The sequence below is a fragment of the Chelonoidis abingdonii genome, chromosome 1 (genome assembly GCF_003597395.2).
Source record: "Chelonoidis abingdonii isolate Lonesome George chromosome 1, CheloAbing_2.0, whole genome shotgun sequence".
Classification (NCBI taxonomy): Eukaryota; Metazoa; Chordata; order Testudines; family Testudinidae; genus Chelonoidis; species Chelonoidis abingdonii.
Genome location: NC_133769.1, coordinates 166,574,651 through 166,597,259, shown reverse-complemented (window position 1 = coordinate 166,597,259; position 22,609 = coordinate 166,574,651). Strand labels below are relative to the sequence as shown.

Here is a 22,609-nt window from a genome sequence, read left to right as displayed (position 1 = left end):
TGCTGTCCCCATTCTTGACTTCAACATCCAGACACTTCTCCCCAGGACCCTTTGACATCATCTGCTGCTTCTCTTTTGATTTTAAGTTTCTTCCATTATAAACTGACCATATTAAATATTCACAATAGCAATAGTTTCATCACACTAATTTATTTGTTCATTCTACCACGTGGAGTCAGACATCATTTTATAGCAGTTATAGCAGCAGTTTATCCTAAAAAGCTTTTAGCTGGGATGCTCAATAGGCAACTCTAAAATAAAGATCTTTTTCTAAAAGACAGTCAAATAGTGATTTAGAATACGGAAACAGAGCTAATGAGAACTCTACTGTTTATTTTTTTGCTTATGTTTTTTAGTTAAACAGGAATTACTTATAAAAGGGAAAAGAGGACTACCTTTGGACAGAGCATATTAGATAGGCCAGGAATAGCTATATCTGGGAGAACAGGCAGACATGACCAAGTCAGACAGACGCACTTCTATTTTGTGCAATATTGTAATGACCTTCAGCTTCCCTAGTAAGAACTTTCTTAGTTGTGTACAGTTAAAGTGACACATATAAGCTCTGTACAGCTGTTATCCTGCCTTACATTTTTGGGAACTGTCCTACTATCTTCTGATCTGTGCCCAGCGCTTGTTCCAGGAGCAGTGGTCATATCACTCAAAACACCAATGATCCCTATCTAGAACAAACTCAGAAAGCTGCAATTTTACATTTTAATTCTTCATAGATGTCTGATCATTGCTGGAAAAGGAGGTTTCCTCTGAAAAGGTCTCAGATGGTTTGAAGTTCTCATATGTGTGTTTTTTAGAATGGACTTTTAAAAGATAGTAAGTCTTTGAATGCAAGGAAATCGATATATCCGACAGTGAGACAAAGGAAAACAGCTCAGTAACCTTTTTCTTGAAGATTGGTGATCTGAAAGTATATAGAATGCAGATCTGAAGTCCCTGTGGGTTAAATGAAAGCTCAGAGTTAATCAGAGTAATGAAATGAAATGAAATCTTAGAGTAAAATTGACTGTCTTTTTTATGTGGCTTGAAGAATAATTGCAATGATGATAATACCTATTTCTTACATAGCACTTTTCATCGGTAGATCTTAAAGCTCTTCCCAATCTTCAGTGTATTTATCCTCTCAACATCCCTTTAAGGTAGGGAAGTGCTATTACCCTTATTTTGGATGAGATGTCACGATATTATGGGACAGTCCTGATATTCAGGGCTTTTTCTTATATTGGCACCTATTACCCCCCACCCCCATCCTGATTTTTCACACTTTCTATCTGGTCACCCTACCCTTACTTTACAGGTCGGGAAGATAGACTATGTGATTTGCCCATAGTCAAATAAGAAGTCTATGGTAGAGGAGAGAACCTGGATCTCCCAAGTCCTAGACTAGTCCCCTAACCACTCTAATTATTAACCATAACATTAATGTCTTGAAATATAGGGTGGTATTACAAGAATGCTGTATGTATTTATCAGTATTGCCCTCTACTGGATGGAATGTCAGGCCTGCTTAAGTATGTGTTACACAAGACCCTATACTATAGGTAAAAGAGAATCTCCTAGCAATACTACAATATGGGATGGCACCAAATAGGACAGTCTGCATCAGTCATTAGTTGAAACTGGAGGTAGACAGGACTTGAAAATTTTAAGCCATTGCAAAAACATATCACATCTTCGGGATGCATCCCTCTGGGCTATGTCAACTCATTCACTTTACTTTCAATCATTTTTATTTAGGTGCAGCGTACATTTAAAATTTTTGCTGGTATAGCAGTATTGGAAACCCCTCCTAGTAAAGACATAGCTTATACCAGCAAAAAAGGGCTTTTGCCAATATAGCTTATACTACTGTACTCCCCTGACCAAAATAAGCTATACTGGCAAAAGCACTTTTATGTTGGCATAATAGAGGTTTTTTCCTGATATAGAAATGTTGTAAAAACCCCACATTTCTTGCTAACATTGTTATACCAGCAAAAATGTCTAGTGTAGACCTGGCCTTAGATTGTAAGATCTTCAGTGCAAGGAAGGATAGTCTCACTGTTATGTATTTGTGCAATGTCTGTCACAATGGGACCGTGGTTCAGGATTGGCTTCCCTAGCCACTTCTGTAATACAAATGATAATAATAATAATAATAAATTATTAATATCTGCCATACAATCAATATTTGCTTTCAGGGAAACTGCTCTCACAGAGAGCAGAACCAGGGGTTAGACCAGGGGTGGCCAACCTGAGCCTGAGAGGGAGCCAGAATTTACCAATGTACATTGCCAAAGAGCCACAGTAATATGTCAGTAGCCCCTTCCCCACCTCAGCTCCTAGCGCCTCCCACCCACTGGCAGCCCCGCCAATCAGCACCTTCCCCTCCCTCCCTTTACCTCCCAGTCAGCTGTTTCCTGGCATGCAAGAGGCTCTGGGGAGGAGGGGAAGGAGTGAGGGCATCACAGGCTCAGGGGAGAGGGAAGGGGTGGAGTGGGGGCAGGGCCTATGGCAGAGCCAGGTGTTGAGCAGTGAGCACCTCCTGGCACGTTGGAAAGTTGGCACCTGTAGCTCCAGCTCTGGAGTCGGTGCCTATACAAGGAGTCACGTATTAACTTCTGAAGAGCCGCATGTGGCTCCAGAGTCAGAGGTTGGCCACCCCCAGGCTAGACAGTTGACTGCATGGTTTAAAAATGAACTCAACTCCAGTGGAGAGGGGTGTGATGTTTTATTTTTAATTATTCTGAAACAAATAATTTTTTCATGCTTAGAATCTAAACATCTGAGGGAAATTTTAATGAATAGTTTGTTATGTGCTTTTCAAGAGTCAGATGGGACATTTATAGTAAAAGTCATAGACAGGCCAGGGGCCGTGAATTTTTGTTTATTGCCCAAGACCTGTCCATGACTTTTACTAAAAATACCCATGAGTAAATCTTAGCCTTACTTACACCGTTATAACTTCCTGTGAAGACAAACCCGCACCCTTGGCTGACATTTCCACAGCTAATGAAGTTTTTCCTAATATTCACTCTCACAATCCCTTTTTGTATGGTCTGGTACAGAGAGAAGCCACTACATATGGACAAGTCTTTTCAGTGATGACCTTACACATCCTATGGAATAAAATAGCACATTAGCTAGTAATACCAGAAGAGTTTTATGAATAATATTTGTCAACTCTCAGCCATTTTTAAACAAAGATTCTGAATTTCTGTATGAAGTAACATGGTTTTCCAATAATTTACTAAGATACTGGATTACGGAGGAAAAGGAGATGCATTTTTTTCAATGTCTTATTCATCAGTATTGAAACAGCTACATACTGTACCTGGGTGGCATTGAAAATGCAGAACAAAATGCTGAAGACAATATTTGTTTCCTCTTGATTTATTAGCATCATATAGCCCAGGACCCAGGTGATTCCAAGCACTACAGCTACAGATAAAGTGCCAAATATCTTCGTTGTGAATGATTTCTTTTTATTGCTAGAAAAGGGGGGGAAAGTAACATTCTCAAGGGTTAAAAAATGTACGGATAAAACAACGCATTGTCTTGGTTTATTCAACCAAGTATCCTGCATTTAAGGATTATTCAGTGGCAATCTAGGCTGTGTCCAGAACAGAGAGAATTCAACTGAGCAGATCAAAAGGGATATCTCCCTACACTGCTCTGAAGCACTAATAAGAATAGTATCAGAACAATTACTGATGGAGGTACTTTGCCTTACTAGATACAGAGAGAGAAAAAGGTGCCAATGCAGCAGAAAGCAGGAAGGAATAATGAAATAACATAAAATAAAAAATAAACTATTATTGTTGAAAACTATTAGAAATGGGACTAAAGTTGAAGAATTCTTATTTTGATTCAAATTTCCACAAAGTTCTACCTATCATAGAGATAGGCCCTTCAATTATGTTTGGATTCAGCTCTAAGGATATTTCATTATCAGGGTGTTTTGGGTTCTGATTCATGTCTAAAAATTATAGGGGGAGGAATTAAAACAATGGTGTAAACATTTGTTGAAGGCAACATTTTTCCAGGTTAAATAAAAGTAACAGTTCTCTTTCAAACTGACATAAATGCATATTCTCCTCTAGTAACTGTGAATCTGACTTTCCAATATAACATCATTTGACATGAGAATAACAGTAACATCCAAATTCAGCATTATCTATTACAGTCAACATATTGAAATCTGGCTGTGTAAAATCAGACATTTTTAGACTTCTAAATAAGTGGCCTGATTTTTGACTCCTGGGGTGATAAGAACCCATAATTCCCAATGGGCTGTGACAGTGGCTTTGATTCTTTTCCCATTTATAATGATGTAAATCAGGAATTAATCCATTGAGGTCAGTGAAGTAACACTCATATAAAACTAGTTTAAAGGATGATCCAAAGCCCACTGAAGTCAATGAGATGGCTCCCTTTGGATCAGGCCCAGTGCACTTTGAGGAGAATTGGGCCCAAAACATGTTAAAGTGCCTAACTTTTGCAACACAAGTTTAGGGTGACCAGATAGCAAGTGTGAAAAATCAGGACAGGGGTGAGGGGTAATAGGAGCCTATATAAGAAAAATACCCCAAAAATCGGAACTGTCCCTATAAAATCGGGACATCTGGTCACCCTACCCAAGTTTGAACATTTCAGCCTCATGAACATTAAAGGAAAAGGGCTGTAAAGGAGGAAAGTCATGCTCAAAATCATCAGTGAACATTTTTTAAAAGGGGAAGAACAATTATGAAAGACAGCAGGTAACACCTGAGACCAAGAATCAGATTTTCCAAGGGCAAAGTCTACTGTTGCCAAGAGAGAGACAGGGTCAAATTCTTCTCTCAGCCTGTACCAGTGTAACACAGAGCAGAATTTGGCCCACTATGTTAAGTCAATGAGATAGTGAGGGCTATTGCACTCTGTGATATTCTAGTTTCTTTGAAAATATCTTTTTTTTAAACGAAAGAGCCTTCTGTCAAACGTTTTGAGTCCATGTCATATGAGAGAAAACATATATTAATATTCTAAATGCTCTGAGTTCTCTTCCACCCTCTCACCTTGTCAGATTTGTATTCTCCTTCCACATAACAAAGACAGTGATCTTGACAAAGATGATAATGTTAAACAGAAGGATGACTGCCACTACCAAAAGGAATGCCCCTATCATGGGCTTTTTTATGCTCACTTCCCCTTTGTCATCCAGGACTGCAAGCCAGCAACTTAAACATAAAGAGAGACCATCTCAGCAGATGTGGCAGACATATTAGGAATGCATAACCATAACATAATACACCACCTTTCACCCTGAAGGATCCCAGAGGACTTTATAGACATCACTCACCCACTAGTGAAATGCAGCCATATCTAGAATGGGGCACTGTAGACATTCAGCACTAATAAAGCTATTTTTTTTCTCCCCAGGAGATGTGAAGAATATGTCAGCAAACTGAAACTGCACAGGAGAATTTGGAGGAGATAGAATGTAATTATCCAAACTGGAATCTGACCAGGACATGGGAGTTTATTATTAATTATTATTATTATTATTATTCTGTCTGTATTAGAATAGAGCCTCAGAACCCTCAATCAAGGATCAGAGAGCCCCGTTGTACTTGGGATTGTACATACATGTAGTATAAAGACAGCCCCTGCCCCAGAAAGTTTACAATCTATGTTCATGGCAAGATGAAAGGGGCAGCAGTTGAAACAGATAAGTGGGGTCAAGGAAGGGAGGAGGAGGTTACAATGTAACTCTCCTGTTTTTGTTTAACAATCTCAGATAAGAATATTAATACTCCCTAAATCTTGAGAAAAGCGCCATGGGATATTTAATGATCCAGAAGAAAACAGTTTTGTTTTTACATCTCACTTGAAAGAATCTACCTCTGATTACATACTTACGGTCCACTAGAACCAACCACAGACTGTGCCCTGCTCAGCATATTTTATAAGACAGCCTATTATGGTGTGGCTGCAGTCATAGAGAAAGCAGATACCAAATAATATAGGGTAATCGTGGACATTAGTGACGTAGGCCAACATTTTAAAACGTACATGCCTAAATTTAAGCACTTAAATCCCTATTTAGGCACCTAAATAAGTGGCCTGAATTTCAAAGGGCCTGAGAGCGTGCACAGTTGCCACTGAAGTCAATGAGGAGTTGTGCATGAGCATTCAAGGCAAATTTTGGCCAGTGCCTTAATCAGCATTTGTGAACAAAGGACCGAAGCACAGGTCCTTACTTAGGCAAAACTCCAGCTGAGTTTAACAAAGTTTTGCTTAGATAAGGACTAAGAGGTTCAGGACTGGATTCATTAATTAGTTACAGTTACTACCATAGTAAATCCAGGGTAGCATTAATGCTACTGCGCATTAAAGATACAATAAAACAAGTGGTGTAATCATTCATTTACTTACAACTCTTCCTGTCGGTAGTTTAATTGCTTGCCCTGTCTGTAGGTAGCTCCAAGTGTTATAGCAACCACTACAGCAGGCACTCCTAATAGACAGAGAGAGAGAGATATCAGTAGTGTGTTGTTTAATTACCTAGGTCTAAATCACCCCCTTCTGCAAAAATACCCAAATAAGGGGGAAACTTACTTGCTAAAACCCTCAAGGCTTGTTAAGGCCCATTTTCTATCTGTCCTGCACTCAGTTAAGGGGCAATAGTGGCCTTGAGGAAAAGGCAGGATTTCGGATTGAGTGGGGAAGTTATCTATGGGAAGCTCAGAGCCAAACCTTACTGAGTTTACCTGTGGAGCATCAGTTCCTGAGCATGCCTTCTACAGGCTCCCCACATCCTGGCAGCAAAGCAAACTCCTCTGCTGTGCTGCAGTTGGTTCTCTTACAGCAACTGTACAATCTTAGCCCCTTCTCACAGTCCAGAACTATTTAGTAGATACCACAAGAAAGCTATATCCCACATCAGCTGCATACTCAGTGAGGCAAAGACAACTAAGATATTCATGCACACTTTATTAGAATACTGTACTGAATGAAGCTGAGTCCCAGAGACTTAAGTGGGTACCCGCTGCCTCCCTCAGTTCTCCCAGTAGTTCCCCTTAATCTTGAAGCATTGCTGATTATTGCTATGCTCTGAAGATGTGCTAAATGTTTATTATGAAGTAGTACATAATAAATAATACAAGCCAATGTTTGCTTTTGGATGGATGAATGGCTCCTATTGAAATCAATGGGAATCTCACATACTCTTCCAAGGGCAGAATTTGCCTCCAAGTATGCAATCATTTGTCAGAAAGAATTTTGTTTCAGGTGATAAAATATTTTTGAAGCCCTTAACTATTGCCAAAATTCTTGTTGCATGCAGCAGACGGGAGTTGCTGTGTCAATGAATATGCTATGTATATCCTATAATTCTACTGATCTCCATGTTAATGCAGTGACAGCAGACTGAGCTGCTAAACTGCAGGTGAATCAGTAAAAGGACATAAGAAGTAACTGTAGGCTACCTGTTAAACCACATAGCTGACCCAAAGAAACTGACCGTATTTCATTTTCTGTTTATTGGATTAGTATGTTTAAAGCTTACACTGAATGCACTACTTATATTTTGAAAAGCCCTCTGCATATGAGACTAATTCTTACCCCATCCAATTATGGACATGATTAAAGTGAAGTGTCCAGGAATGGGCCTCAGGGTTTTAAGCAGCAATAAGTACAAATGTGCAGAATTGAGCGCTGTCCACATAAATGTTGCCAACAAGAAATAGTGCAGCAAGACAGCCACAGCCGTACATGAGGCATTTTCAGGAGGATCTACCCGGTCCGAGTCCGGTAAGGTGTTGGTGGTGGAAACAGCAACGTTATTCTTGGCATTTGAGTTGTCAATTCCAGAGATGAAGATGATGTTGAAAATCAGCATTGATGTGCAGAGATTCACCAACATCCAGGTAACTGAGAATTTTCGTGTTTTCCTATTAGTTGGTAAGTACCATACATATTTGAGAAAAAAGTAGCAAAGCAAGAAAAGAAATTATGATACATTTCCCCCTTTCCTGCATCTCTTAACATGTTAGAAGTCAGCTGGGGGTGTGCAACATTTTTTTAATACAAACCTTGGATTGACTGAGATTTACAAAGCCAAAAAAAGGCAATGAACATTTGGCAAAGAGTTCTACGTGACTTTTATTTTCACCTCTATCTATCAAATTCACCTTAACTTCAGTGAGAACTGAGGGCACTCAATACCTTGCAGGACTGGGCCCTTAGTACAATATTTGGGACACATTTCCTTACTTTTCTGCTGCTTTCCAGGCTGGTTAGTCTCAGTGTAAGAGGGAGAAAACAGTGTAACAGAAATATTTCTAAACACTCTTAGAGGTCCAAGGAGCTGGGCACATCAACATATTTTATAAATGCATGTGAAAAATTCTCTTTCCTGGCATGGGTATAACTCCACTGACTTTGGTGGAATTACACCTGAACTACACCAGTGTAAGCAAGATCAGAACAACTCCCAGAAACAGACTTTGTCATTAACCTAAGATAGCTGCCATTATGTGAGTTGGAGTTTGGCTATTGCCTGAGAAAAGATCACATGATATTAACTAATACATTGATGTCTCAGGGGAGTTTTATAGAAACATTTGCACATTTAGAGCAAAATACATCATTCCATCATGTATCAAAACACATTGGGTAAAACCTGAGGTCTTTAATCAGGCAAAAGTTCTAGGGAAGTCAATGAGAGTTTTGCATTGAGTAAGGACTTCAGAATTTGGCCCATATGGACTCGAGTGTTAAGATTAAAGTTTTAAAATTATTATCTCCTGGATGCAGTGATACCTTAAAACCAGCAGCTTCTAGCATTGTCTCTCAGTCTTTTTAATCCCGAAGAACCATCTTTCCTAATACAAATTTCTATCCTGCATCAATCTCTCTATATATACTATTGTCTATACAATGAGATGTCATTTGTTACTTTTGATTATCTTAAAAATAATTAAGTAAAATTAGTCAGACTACTACTTCTACTACTAAAACTACACAGAATCTAAATAGACTCCTGCTACAGAGCCTGCTTCTGTGGATCCCTTCGAAGGATTGGGACCTTAGGGTAAATTTTTGTGAGTCAAAGTGGGTTGGTAATACTCAGTATCTCATAGGAAAGGCTCAGTACCTCACAGACTGGGCTGTGAGATACTATTCAGAACTCTGTGGTGCCACTTCTCTTTGAATCTAAAGTATTTTCAGATATAAGTTGACATAATGACTTTTTGTAATTAATTTGACTGCATTGTTATCCTCATATTTAAAAAAAGGAAACCACAGCAGAGAAAGGTTACGTGATTTGCTGAAGGTCACACAGCAAGAGAGTGGCACAGAGAGGACAACCCAAGTCTCCTGACTTCCAGTCCTTTGCTCTAACCGCTAGACAACACTGGTCCTTAGTCAGGGGCGGCTCTAGGCATTTTGCCACCCCAAGCACGGCAGACAGGTTGCCTTCGTCGCCTTGCCTGCGGAGGGTCCGCTGGTCCCGCGGCTTCGGTGGACCTCCCTCCTGCGGGAGGTCCACCGAAGCCACGGGACCAGCGGACCCTCCACAGGCAAGCCGCCGAAGGCAGCCTGCCTGCCGCCCTCACAGCGACCGGCAGAGCGCCCCTAGTGGCTTGCAGCCCCAGGCATGCGCTTGGCATGCTAAGGCCTGGAGCTGCCCCTGTCCTTAGTCTTGCAACATATTTAACATATTGTTGATACTGTGCAATAGTAAGGTATTAAGAGTATCTATCTATATTATAAAATGACTTTACTCACTTATTTTCAGGCCATATTCAGAGTGGCATAATGTTAAATAAGCATAAAAATATTTTTGCAGATAATGACTATTTTATGTCTTTTCTCTTACCTGGTGAGAATTTGAAACAGAATGGTAATAACCAGACCAGCAATTGAGACTCCACTACCAATGTCTGAGACAATCTTTAGAGGTTTTGCGTATTTGTAATTGATCTTGAAGCTCTAGAAAATAATTTTTATTGATTATAAAAAAGTTATTCAGCTAGTTGGATGTGCATATTGTGGGGGAGATAATCTTCTCTCTAAAATGTATGTGGATGATTGGACATGGGAATAATAGTGGTTTTTTAATGTTATGGCTACTACTAGCCACTGCCAAAATTTACAGGTCACACAAAATTAGTCAAAACCGGAGAAGTTTTTCAGGAACTTCAGAGGGACCTAACAATGCTAAGTGAATGTATAACACAATGGCAGATGAAATTCATTGTTAAGAAATGGAATATACCTTGAATTACTTATTTGAGTAATTTGAATTACTCATATACAGTTCTGGATTCTAAATTAATTGTGACCTGTAGGGGGAAAATCTGGGCAATATTATGGACAGCAAATCAAAACCTGTCCTCTGTATGGTTACAGTAAAAGCAGCAAACAAAATGTTAGCATATATAATGTCTGGTCCAGACAGGCCTGCCGACAGCAGTTCTGGGCCCCAGGGCAGAACAGTCAGTGGGTCCCCACGCATACACAAGCTGCGCCCGTGTGGACATGGTCTGCCTGACATTTGGGTGGTGCTGTGCCTGAGCTTACTGGTGCCCAGCAAGCTGCTGGCTGCACTGCTGGGCATGCTCTTCTGGTACAACCAGGACTTCCACATGCCCACCTGGTAGGGTTGCCAACAATCTAATCGTGCAAACCCAAACACCTTTGCCTGCCCCTGTCCTGCCCCTTCCCTGAGACCATGCCCCATCCCACCCCTTCTGTGAAACCCTGCCCCCTGCTCACTCCATCCCCCCTCCTTCCATCGCTCGTTGTCCCCCACCCTCACTTTCACCAAGCTGGGGCAGAGGGTTGGGGTGCAGGAGAGGGTGCGGGATGCAGGCTCTTGGAGGGAGTTTGGGTGTGGGAGGAGGTGTGGGGTGTGAGTTCTGAGAGGGAGTTTAGGTGAGGGAGAGGGGATGGGCTCTGGGAGGGAGTTTGGGTCCAGGAGGGAGTGCAGGGTGTGGGGTCTGGGAGGGAGTTTGGGTGAGGGAGAGGGGACAGGTTCCGGAAAGGAGTTTGGCTGTGGGGGGTGCAGGGGTGGGCTTTGAGAGGGAGTTTGGGTGCTGGGAGGGTGCATGGTGTGTGCTCAGGGCTGAGGCAATGGATTGGGGTGAAGGAGAGGGTCAGGGGGTCAGCGCTTACTTTGGGGGGCTCCCAAAAGGTACCAGCTCACCCCTCTGGCAGTGGCTTCTAGGTGGGGGCCCAAGAGGGTTTCCACACACTGCTGCCTGCAGGCACCACCCCTCCAGCAATGGGAGCTGTGTAGCTGGTACTTGGAGTGGGAGCATCGCACAGAGACCCCCTCCCCAGGGGCTGCAGAGACATGCTGGCTGCTTCCAGGACCAGCCGTGGCATGGAGCAAGGGTGGGCAGGAAGCCTGCCTTAGCCCCACTGCGCTGCCGGGGGTCCCTGGGTCCTTTTAAATCACCCGGGCCCCTGGGCAATTGCCCCCTTCCTCCCTGCATCGGCGGGCCTGGGTACAGATAACACTGAAAATATTATAATGCCATTACATAATTCAAAGTTAAACCCTTAAGGGCAAAATGGTTTTAATTTCTGGTCATCTTATCTCAGAAAGGCAATTGAGCGATGGGTGATGAAAATTCTTAGAGGCATGGAAAGACTTGCCTATGAAGAAGGATTAAAAAAGATTAGGGGTAAAATCCTGGCCCTGCTGAAAGCTGATCACAGAACTCCCATTATTGACTTCCATGAGGCCAGGATTTCACCCTGGAACTCTTGTTTAGAGAAGATATGACAGAGATATACAGAATAATGAATAACACAGAGAAGCCATTAATTCCTAATTACTCTCTGGTTATTAAAACAAAGGGACATTCCATGAAACTAAGAGGCAACAAATTTAAAATGAATAAACTATTTTTACCACAAAAAAAAATCAATCTATTGAACTCATTAATACTAGATATGACCGAGGCTAAGAGCTTAGTAGACTTCCCCAAAGGGTTAGACATTTATATGGGTAATGAGAAAATTCAGTTGGATTTTTTTTTATTTTTTAGAAGGGATATAAACCTTCATGCCTCAGGACATAATCCAGCCTCTAACTAAAAGTGTAAAAGCAGCAAAGAGTCCTGTGGCAACTTATAAACTAACTGATGTATTAGAGCAGAGGTCGGCAACCTTTCAGAAGTGCTGTGCCGAGTCTTCATTCATTCACTCTAATTTAAGGTTTCGCATGCCAGTCATACATTTTAACATTTTAGACGGTCTCTTTCTATAAGTCTATAATATATAACTAAACTATTGTTGTATGTAAAGTAAATAAGGTTTCTAAAATGTTTAAGGAGCTTAATTTAAAATTAAATTAAAATGCAGAGTTCCCCGGACCAGTGGCCAGGACCTGGGCAGTGTGAGTGCCACTGACAATCAGCCTTTGGCACGTGTGTCACAGGTTGCCTACCCCTGTATTACAGCATGAGCTTTTGTGGGTCAATACCCACATCGGATGCATCCGACAAAGTGGGTATTCACCCACGAAAGCTCATTCACCAATACGTTTATTAGTCTATAAGGTGCCACAGGACTCTGCTGCTTTTACAGATCTGGACTAACACGGCTACCCCTCTGATACTTAACTAAAAGTGGTTAGGAAGAAATTTCCCTTGTGGCAGGTTATTCTGTAATTGTCAACTAAAAATTTTCGTGCACCTCCCTTTCATCTGGTATTGGCCACTGTCAGGAACAAGATACCGGACTAGGTGAAACACTAGTCTGATATGTCAATCCCTATGCTCCCTCAAGCATCACTTCTCCCATGATACCTATAAGAAATTGGTCAACTAGCAATGTCTACATAAAGGGGAAATTGGGGACAGGTGATCTTTTAAAAATCTTGATTGTATGGTTTTCTTTCTCCCTCCCCCACTCTTCTGTTGCTCCTCTTAGATTATTAGTTCTTTGTGGGCAGGGACTGCATCGTCCTGTATGTTTGGAACAGGCCTTATACTTAGGTTCTGCTATCATAAAGCCATGAACAACAGAGAAGAAAAGACAAATGATTTGCTGTTAAAAAACAATGTCCTACCATTAATACAGCAAAACTAGTAGTGTGATTACACCTGCATCTCAGTTCTGATTTGTTTCCTTCTTTTGTGCAGCCTTTTGTGTCCCAGTCATTTGCACTGTAATCCCAAAAGACACATGCATAATCGTGCAGCAGAATTTCTGATTTATTGTACTGTGGATCGGGAAAACAAGAAGAAACACTGGTAACAAACACTTTGCAAAGATACACCAATGAAACTGTGTTTGGCAAAGACTGTTCTTTCTGAAGGGAGAGCTGACACATACACTGAGACACTTGCAGAGTTTCCAGTCAATTTTGTGGGCGATCTTATGTTGAAGACAATTAGGCCTCATGAACTGACAATACACCTCAACTTTCCATTTGAGGGGTACGAGGATAGTTCATTCTCCATTTACATAGGGTGACCAGATGAGAGGAAGGAAATATCGGGACACATGGGGGAGGGAAGGTCCCACCAGCGGAGGAAAAAAAAAAAAAGGTCGAGTGCTGCCAGCAGAGAGGGAAGAAAAAAAAAACCAGTGCTGCCAGCAGAGCAAATATTGGGACAAATTGTGTCGCGACCAAACATTGGTCAGGACGTGGGACAAACACTTAAATATCAGGAAGGTCCCGATTTTATCAGGACATCTGGTCACCCTACATTTACATCATTGTTGAGACTGCCAACAAGCTGCCAATTTGCTGAAATTGTTTTGGTAATTATGATAGAAACACATGTCCAGTGGGAACTGGACAGAGGCCAGCTTGTTTCACATATGCCAAACAGCAATAATCAGATAATAGTAACGCTCAAATGCTGCCAAAGTGAATTGAGTTTGCACTATAACCAAGAGGTAGAAACTTCTGCATTCCACTGGCAATCCTACTCCTCTCCTCCAAATATGACTGTTTAATACTTTTAATAAACAAAGCATGCAGTTTTACATTTTCATAACATCTGTAGAAATTTGCAATTAAAACAGTCCTTTGCATTATGTGTGTATGATAGATAGACTTCAAATATATACAGAGGAATTGAAATGCTCACATGAAATAAAGTATTATGCAGCTGTATTGCAAAAAAACAAACTGAAATTAAAGATAGGGCTTAATTCACTGTAATCAGTATGAGTGATACTTATTTTCCAATCCACCCAGTTTTATCATAATTCATAGTGAATCTTGATCCATCACATTAATGGGTTTGATCCTCCATATCTTAGCCACATGATAAGAAAGGCTTGTAGGAAGAAGCCAAATGATACCTTCCAGAAAAAAATGCATGTGATGTTGGCAGACGAGGTGCCAGCTCACACCAACATCCCAGGCCTTACTGAATGCTTAAAATGCATAGCTGGATGCCAGGCCAATTCACTTGTGTTTTAGTGTAAATCAAAGTGATTGTTAAATCTATAGGAATGCATTTGGTGTTTAAACTTCATGAAAACTAATGGGATGCTGCATGCATTTTTCACTGTTTTGTATTCTGTTATAATGTAATACCAAACATTTACACTGAAGAAGCCTTGTGTAACACAAATAAAGAACTTTAACTGGAAATCACTAATTCCTGTGCATTTGTAGGCAAGTAGTCATTGTGTATGATGATCAGAGATCAAAGATTCTAAATGCATTCCTCTCTCTCAGCCAGTCAAAGAAAGAGCCCATGTGGGTAAGGACCCTTGTTTTCTGTGAGAAGAAGACATAAGTATGGACAGAAAGAAGAATTCTTCATCTCTGGACTATTTGGATTCTAACAGAGCAGAATAACTGAATGAGAAGACAAAGATCCCCAGAGTTACCGTGGGTAGCCCTGAGATACTTTAGGGAAACTGGCAGATTACTACATCTCTGCTAGTATTGGGAAGTATAAACCAGGGGTCTCAAACTCTCCCCACTGCTGCCCTCGGCCCTGCCCCCACTCCACCCATTCCATGAGGCCCTGCCCCTGCCCCACCTCTTCTCACCCCTTCCCTGCCCCATTCCAACCCCTTCCTTGAAATCCCCACCCCAACTCCCCCCTCCCTGCACCCAGGGGGTCCAGGAGGGGTGTGGGATGTGGCAGAGCCTCAGGGCAGGGAGTTGGGGTGTGGGATGCAGGAGGGATGAGGGGTCCGGCAGCGGGTCAGGGCAAAGGATTGGGGTGCAGGAGGGGTGTGGCAGGGCATTCAGGACAGTGAGTTGGGGTGCAGGGTGCAGGAGGAGGGAGGCAGGGCAGGGGATCAGGGTGCAGAAGGGGTGTGGCAGGGAGTTGGGGTGCAGGGTGCGGCAAGGGGCTCAGGCCAGGTGGTTTGACTGCAGGAGGGGCCGGCCTGCCCACCCTGCTCCTGCACAGCTTCACTCCAGGAAGCAGCTGGAACGTGAAGGAGCAAGGGCACAGGGGTGTGTGTTGCTGCTGCTTCAGGCACCACTCCCAGCATCTCCCGTTGGCCAGGAACAGGGAACCACGGCCAATGGGAGCTGCTGGGGACGGTGCCTGAAGCAACATCAACACGCACCCCTGTGCCTCTCTTCCCCCATGTTCTTTCTGCTTCCTGGAGCAGCGAGGGGGCAGGGCAGGCAGGGAGTTTGCCCTGCCCCCGGTGCACACCGGGCCAGAGCCACTCTAGGTAAATGCTAGGGGAAGACTGGGGGGAGCTCGCGGGCCGCAGCAAATAACCTCGTGTCGCGTGTTTGAGACACCTGGTATAGACTGTGACTTATCTGTACGTATGTTTTACCTGCTTTAACGTCTCAATAACTCTTATTTGTTTTTCCTAGCTAATAAGACTTTAGTTAGTTTACTATAGAATTGGCTACCAGTCTTGTCTTTGGTATGAGATCTAGGATGCAAATCGACCTGGGTGAGAGACTACATAAGAACATAGCAACAGCCGTACCGGGTCAGACCAAAGGTCCATCTAGCCCAGTATCTGTCTACCAACAGTGGCCAATTCCAGGTGCCCCAGAGGGAGTGAAGCTAACAGGCAATGATCAAGTGATCTCATTCTCGTGCCTGCCATTCCAATCTCCATCCTCTGATGAACAGAGGCTGGAGGAAGCCATTCTTGGTCGGCCTTGGCTGGCATAGCCATCGTATGGACTTAGCCACTGAGTCGGTGGTTAATCCAGGGTTCCCTTTTAACAATTGTGTAGTAGTCCCAGCCTGTTCCCACACTCCTCAGGTGGGAGAGTTCACAAGCTGGACTGTGCGCGGTGTGAAAGAGAACTTCCTTTTATTTGTTTCAACCGTGACGACTAGTAATTTCATTTGGTGGGACCCCGTGGTGTTTAGTATGGGAGGGATAAGTGAAATAACTTTTCCTCATCCACTTTCTCAGGAGTATGGGCTCTGATTTTGTACACCTCTATTATCCCCCCTTGAGTCTCCTCTTTTCCAAGCTGAAGAAGATCTTAGCCTCTTTAATCTCTCTATGGGCCGTCGTCGAACCCCTAATTCATTTTTGTTGCCCGTATTTCTGAACCTTTTCTAGGCTGGTAACTGATCTCTTGTTCATGATATAGGAAAGAGAGTAGAAACTGAGAAAGAATTGTGCTTAAGCATACGCTGTGTGTGACGACTCAAGTATACTCGGTGCGCAGTTTGTGGACTTTGAATTATGGGCTGTTACAAATGGACTAGCAAGTAACTCGATGGGTTAGTACTAGTAACATGAGGTGATCTCAAAATCTGATTTAGGCTATTCACAATGTGTCTAATTATGTTGACTCTTGCGTGGTGTAGCTCGGCAATTTTTTGTTTAATCCCTCGCTTTTTTTTAAAGTCATTCTCTAACTAGAGCTCGTGTTTGCTGTGCTATCCATCTTTTCATCTGCGATCTCACTTAGTGATACATGAGATAGCATCTTGAGAGAACACATATCCTCCCCATCAGACTAGAGTTCCACCAGCCTCAGATAATTAGCTTTATGGTACTTAGAAATTATAGTCTGATGGAGCTAAATTAGTTCGCTCAACCAAGAACAAACTTTTTGATCATTTATCCATATCTAAATAGGTTAAAATAAATTACGTCCGTATTTTCTGTGTCCTTTCGGGAGAAATGGTGTGCGGTGGCAAGTATACATTTATTCCAACGATTCAATCTCTTCTGCCATTTCACTCTACCATTTGTATCGTCGTCGGCACATCATTGCTCTAGATTGTGGCTTGTGTTAGAATCTCGAGTTTAATGTGGAAATGAGGTTACTTTCACCCTCTCCCTCTTGAGATTTTTGACTCTATCTTGAGAATCGTTTTAGGTTAGTCCCGTACTGCATACGACGCTGCCAGCCTCTACTTGTGTTTACCCTTTCTCCCGAATCTTTTAGATAAATTGAAGTGGATTGGTTACTCTAGGAAGATTGCATCCCCTTGGCCGAGCATATCCACCACTACGTCTACCCCGTCTCCATTCTGAAAATTTACCATTAAATTCCTACCCTTTGTTTCCCTGGCTTTTGAACCGTTGCGTCCAATCCGGCGTGAAAGGACCTTCCTTTTTATCCCATGACCGACTTCATTTATGTACGAGGCACCTTAGAGTGAGGGACCTTGTCTCAAAAGGGCAATTCTCGCGAACATCTCAGACACTATGCTCGGCGCCCCCTTGCTGCGCGAGAGGCTCTTTAGGTTGACCCCTTCAAAGAAAACTTTAAATAGATGGAGTCATGACGACGTGATGTCCGGCGTATTCTTCTAGCATAGCCTCCTTATGTGTCTGTTCATTGCCTAACAGTTGTATGGTTCTTCTGTGTGTGTCTGACAATTTTATCGCTTAACGATTGTGTGTGTGACTAATGTGTGGCCTAGTACCAACGTTTAGACTTACCAGTCCTTGACATTGCCGAATCGACCTGCTAGAGTCCTGTGTGTTCCTTTAGCGGCCTGTCTACTAGGCGTAACCCGTTCTCAGGTCATATGATGATTTGGCGCTCGTACCTCTCAGCAGGCGCGTGAAGTATAGTAGAGACGTTAGGTAATAACACTTTAGATTACAGTGGCAGCTCTCTGGCCCATTCCGGCAATCATTTGAGTTCTTGTCAAGCGATTCATCTGGGGTGTGATTGCGAGTCTGACGATTCCCTTGGAATCTTGTTAATTTGTAGTTTTATTTCATTAATTTATCTCAAAACCTCCTCTAGTGGACACTTCCATTGATCTGTGACAGTTCCTCTGATTTTGCTAGCATAATATCACAAGTATTTTTAAGCGTTTTTTAATTTATCATCTCTAAAGGTGTGAAATCTGACAGGTACATAAACTACAAAAGCCGGTTCAGCGGTCTTGGGGAATCTCGCCTAACACCTCAGCCGTGAGACTGAAGCCAAGCATCCATTCTAGTTTCTCCGCATGCTTTACAGCTTAAGCCTGCTCCTTTTGTATCTTGCATCATCAAGGGGCCCCACTGGTTGTTTAGCGGTTTCCTTGCTTCTGATGTACTTAACCATTTTGTTACTACCTTGAGAGCTTTTTGGCCTAGCCGTCTTCAAACTCTCTTTTGGTTCTTATTACACTCTTGCACTTAAACTGCAGTGGTCTGTAACTCCTTTCTATTGCCTCATAGGATTGACTTCCACTTTTAAAGGAAGTCTTTTTATCTCTCACTCCCAACTGTCTTTTACTGGTTGTTAAGCACGGCTCTTTTTTAGTTCTTTTACTGTGTTTCTTAATTTGGGGTATACATTGAAGTTGGGCCTCTATTATGGTGTCTTTAAAAAGGGCCCATGCAACTTGCAGGGATTTCACTTTAGTCACTGTACCTTTTAACTTTTGTTTAACTAACCCCCTCATTTTTGTATAGTTCCCCCTTTTGAAATTAAATGCTACAGTGTTGGGCTGTTGAGGTGTTCTTCCCACCACAGGGATGTTGAATGTTATTGTATGTACTGGTCTCTGGGAACTGAGTGGAACCTGGTATTTTGTGATTTTCAGTGTAAGCAACCATTTATCACATAGTCCAGTTTGCCTGGGTGGCAAGATAGATTGGAGTGTCTATAGGGACTTTTTGTGACTCCACTAGAAGACTATTGTAGTACTTTGGAAGTTCACATTTGGTTCTGGGTTGGTGAAGTCTAAGTACCGAACACACCACCAATTTGGCATGTCTGCCCTGAGGTAGGCACTCATGGTCCTGAGCCACTCCAGACAGTGTGACAATGTAATCTGAAAATTCAGAAATCATGATCAAATAGGAAATTCACACAGATGACTGCATGCAAAAGGTAATAAACATATGGAACAAGTTTGGGGAGAAGACAATTGAGGCAAAACGTGCAGCTATTTCAAGAGGCACCTGGAGTTATCTCTGAAGAAGGCAGAATTTAAGGGCTGTGGTTAAAAAAAAGCAAGTAGAATTCAGGTAACGCCCAAAAGCAAATAGGCATGTTGAGCTGCATTTGGTATGTTATCCTTTTCCTGTTCCCAGAATGTATTATATTCTTATTATATTATATTATATTATATTTCCTGTAGGGAAATGACTACTTTTGTCCCTCTCAAATTTCTGATTTAGGCTCTGGTCTATACTTAAGGAGTTTTACCAGCAGAACTATGTCAATTAAGGATGTGATTTTTTTGCTAACTTAGTGATGCCAGTAAAAGCTGAGTGTAGATGCAGTTATGCTAGTATACACAGCTTATCAATGTGCCCCTAATCAGTTACCTGAGAAACATATCTAAGAGGACCTAGACCGCTCTCTGTCTGTTGAATAAGTCACAAAAGCCATTAAACAACTAAACTGTGGGAAAGCATCCAAAAAGGATGGAATCCCAACAGAACTGTACAAAGCAGCAGACCCAAAGGCTATCGAGGTGCTTCAGAACATCTTAAGCATTATCTAGGAGGAAGAAGAAATGCCACAAGACTTCAAGGATACTACCATTGTATCACTGTTCAAAAACAAAGGCAGAAAAGCTGACTGTGGAAACTACAAAGGCATTACTCTCTTCTGTACAGCAAGGCAAATAGTTGCTCGCATTCTACTGAAGAGACTCTTTGCAAATGTATCTCAGGAGAATTTCCCTAAGTGCAGTGTGGTTTTAGACCGGGTCATAGCTCTATGGACTTATTTTTGTTGTAAGGCAGGCCCAGGAGAAATGTTCAGAGCAGAACATGGACCTGTATGCAGTCTTCATCGACTTGACTAAAGCCTTTGATATGGTCGGAGAGGGTCTATGAGCTTTTCTGCATAAACTGGGCTGCACAAGAAGGACCAGTTCCATGATCACATGACAGGGAAAGTGCTCTCCAACGATGACTCTGACACATTCAAAATCTTAAGTGGAGTAAAGCAAGACTGTGTTCACCTTGTACTTTACTTGCATTCTCTGCCATGCCACAAAGGACTTGGCTCAGGGGATATACATCCGCTACCGACTCAATGGCTCTCTCTTTGATCTTCGAAGATTAAACACTAAGACCAAGACATTGGAGAGACTTCTCATTGAAGCACTCTTTGTAGATAACTGCCCTGATGGCCCACAGACACAATGACCTTCAGGTAATCGCTGACAGATTTTCTGAAGCATCCCAGCTCTTTGGCCTCACCATTAGTCTCGATAAGACAGAGGTTTTGTTCCAAAGCACCTCATTCCAATGCCCCAGTGCCAGCCATCTCCATCCAAGGCACAAAGTTGAAAAATGTGGATCAGTTCAGGCATCTGGGCAGTACCATCTTCAGTGATGGTTTCCTTGACAAGGAAATTATCTTTAGAATAGTAAAGCTAGCCAAACCCTTGGCCAACTTCGAACAAGAGTCCTCAATCAATACAACATCCATCTTTACCAAACTGAAGCTCTATAGTGTAATGGTCCTAACATCTCTCCTGTACAGTTCTGAGACATGGACTCTGCACAGATGGCATATTAAACAGCTCGAGCAATTTCACATGCACTCCCTCCACTCAATAATGAGCATTTGCTAGCATGACAGAGTGACCAACATTAAGGTCCTTGAGAGCGCAAGCATAACCAGCAACAAGGAAAAGTTGTTGAGAGTGCAACTTAGGTGGACTGGACATCTCATCAGAATGGAAGACCACCCCCTCCCAAAACAGATCTTGTATGAGGAGCTGAGACAAGGCAAAAGAAAGAAGGGTCATCTGTACAAGTGCTTCAAAGACAGCCCGAAGAGCAGTCTCCAGTGAGCTGGCATTAGCCCCAAAGAACTTGAGCAAATGACTCAGAACAGGACTCACTGGCGGTCTCTGACAAGATCAGCATGCAACAATTTCAAGTGGGATTGACACAATCATCTCCAGGCTGCATGTGAAAGGTGCCATAGAGCTGCATCATCAAACATCATGGGTACGGCCTTCCCATACCCTCAGTGTGGCTGATTCTCTGCATCAGGGTTCAGACTTCAGACTCACACGCGTAGCCAGAGATGAGATTTTTAATATCATCATCATTGTTACCGACGGACTACCAACACCACCAGTGTAAGGCATTTTATATAAGTATAGTTTATTTCACTTTACCTAACTGGAAAAGGCTATGCCAGTATTAGCACTTTTATATCAGCATACATTACTCAGCTTTGCCGTTTTAACTATACCAGCATAGTTAAAGCAGCTGAACTTTTAAGTGTAACCAAGTCGTCTTCTGTCTGGGTGGCTTCCCTCCCAAGCCAATAACTGAATAATGATAGAATTATATTGTCCTTTTGAAGACAAAAAAAAGAATAAAGGTAAACAAAGTCCTAGAGCCTTTTAAAAACTGTAAAACCTTCTATGAATACAGCTATGACATTGAGGGGATAGAGAACGTCATTTACTATGTTTGCATAGTGCCTACCACAAGGGGGCCCAATCTGGCTGTGGCCAGTAAGTGCTAGGGCAATTTAAATGGTAAATAGAAAGTGTTGCTGTTGCAGCATCAATTATGTAACATTCTCTAGAACACCCTTTCTCTCAATTCTACTTATAAGAGGACTCACCTTTGGGTTGAAGACTATTTTAACATCATTGACTGTTGCATTAGCAACACGGCCAGAGATAATTTGCTTAGTATGATTAAAATGAGTCTTGTAACTTTCTGATTGAAAAAATTTGTCATTTTGATACAAGACAAAACCAATACTTCCATTTCCATGTGAACCTACATTGGGCAAAGAGAAAAGAGATGTAGGTCATAGATACTAATGGAACAGATTATTATAGGAGGAGCTGATAGCAACTCCTATATTTAGCTTGCCTAACACTTCCATTGTAAAAGATCCTTTGAGAAGCTCTTAAACCTCCATTATACACAGCATGCCTTAATATTTGTCAGGGAAACTCTTTGAGCTACGGAAGTACTTTTTCCTCTGTCCCATGAGATTCTAGTCAGCTTTTGCTGAGACATTAACTGTTAAAAAAAAAAAAAATCACTGTTTCCTTTCTCAGAGTTGCATGCCCTAGAGCAATTTTGGCAGTCTGGAAGAAATAACTCCATGCAGGAACATTCCCAATTGCCAGGTTCACAATGATGACAAAGACACAGCAATAGAATCAGACACAGTGCTGGGAATACGTGAAAGCTGCCAGAACAGCTATAGGAACAGGGCAGAAGAGATCCTGGCCTCTTTCCCTCAGACCAAGCA

At 42.2% G+C, this 22,609-nt stretch overlaps 1 protein-coding gene across 1 annotated transcript in view; it reads right to left on the bottom strand.

Annotated features, from left to right (window-relative positions):
• Window positions 1-409: 409 nt before the first annotated feature.
• The window catches only part of ADGRG7 (adhesion G protein-coupled receptor G7), a 57,346-nt gene continuing 35,146 nt past the window's right edge, over window positions 410-22,609 (bottom strand). Inside the window, exons 9-16 of the mRNA XM_075061953.1 lie at window positions 21,965-22,125; window positions 13,064-13,216; window positions 9,860-9,972; window positions 7,600-7,928; window positions 6,412-6,493; window positions 5,052-5,213; window positions 3,329-3,485; window positions 410-951 (exon numbers count right to left, since the gene is read on the bottom strand). Coding sequence (XP_074918054.1) covers window positions 718-951; window positions 3,329-3,485; window positions 5,052-5,213; window positions 6,412-6,493; window positions 7,600-7,928; window positions 9,860-9,972; window positions 13,064-13,216; window positions 21,965-22,125 — 1,391 coding nt within the window. The 3' untranslated portion in view covers window positions 410-717. The remainder of the gene's footprint in view (window positions 952-3,328; window positions 3,486-5,051; window positions 5,214-6,411; window positions 6,494-7,599; window positions 7,929-9,859; window positions 9,973-13,063; window positions 13,217-21,964; window positions 22,126-22,609) is intronic.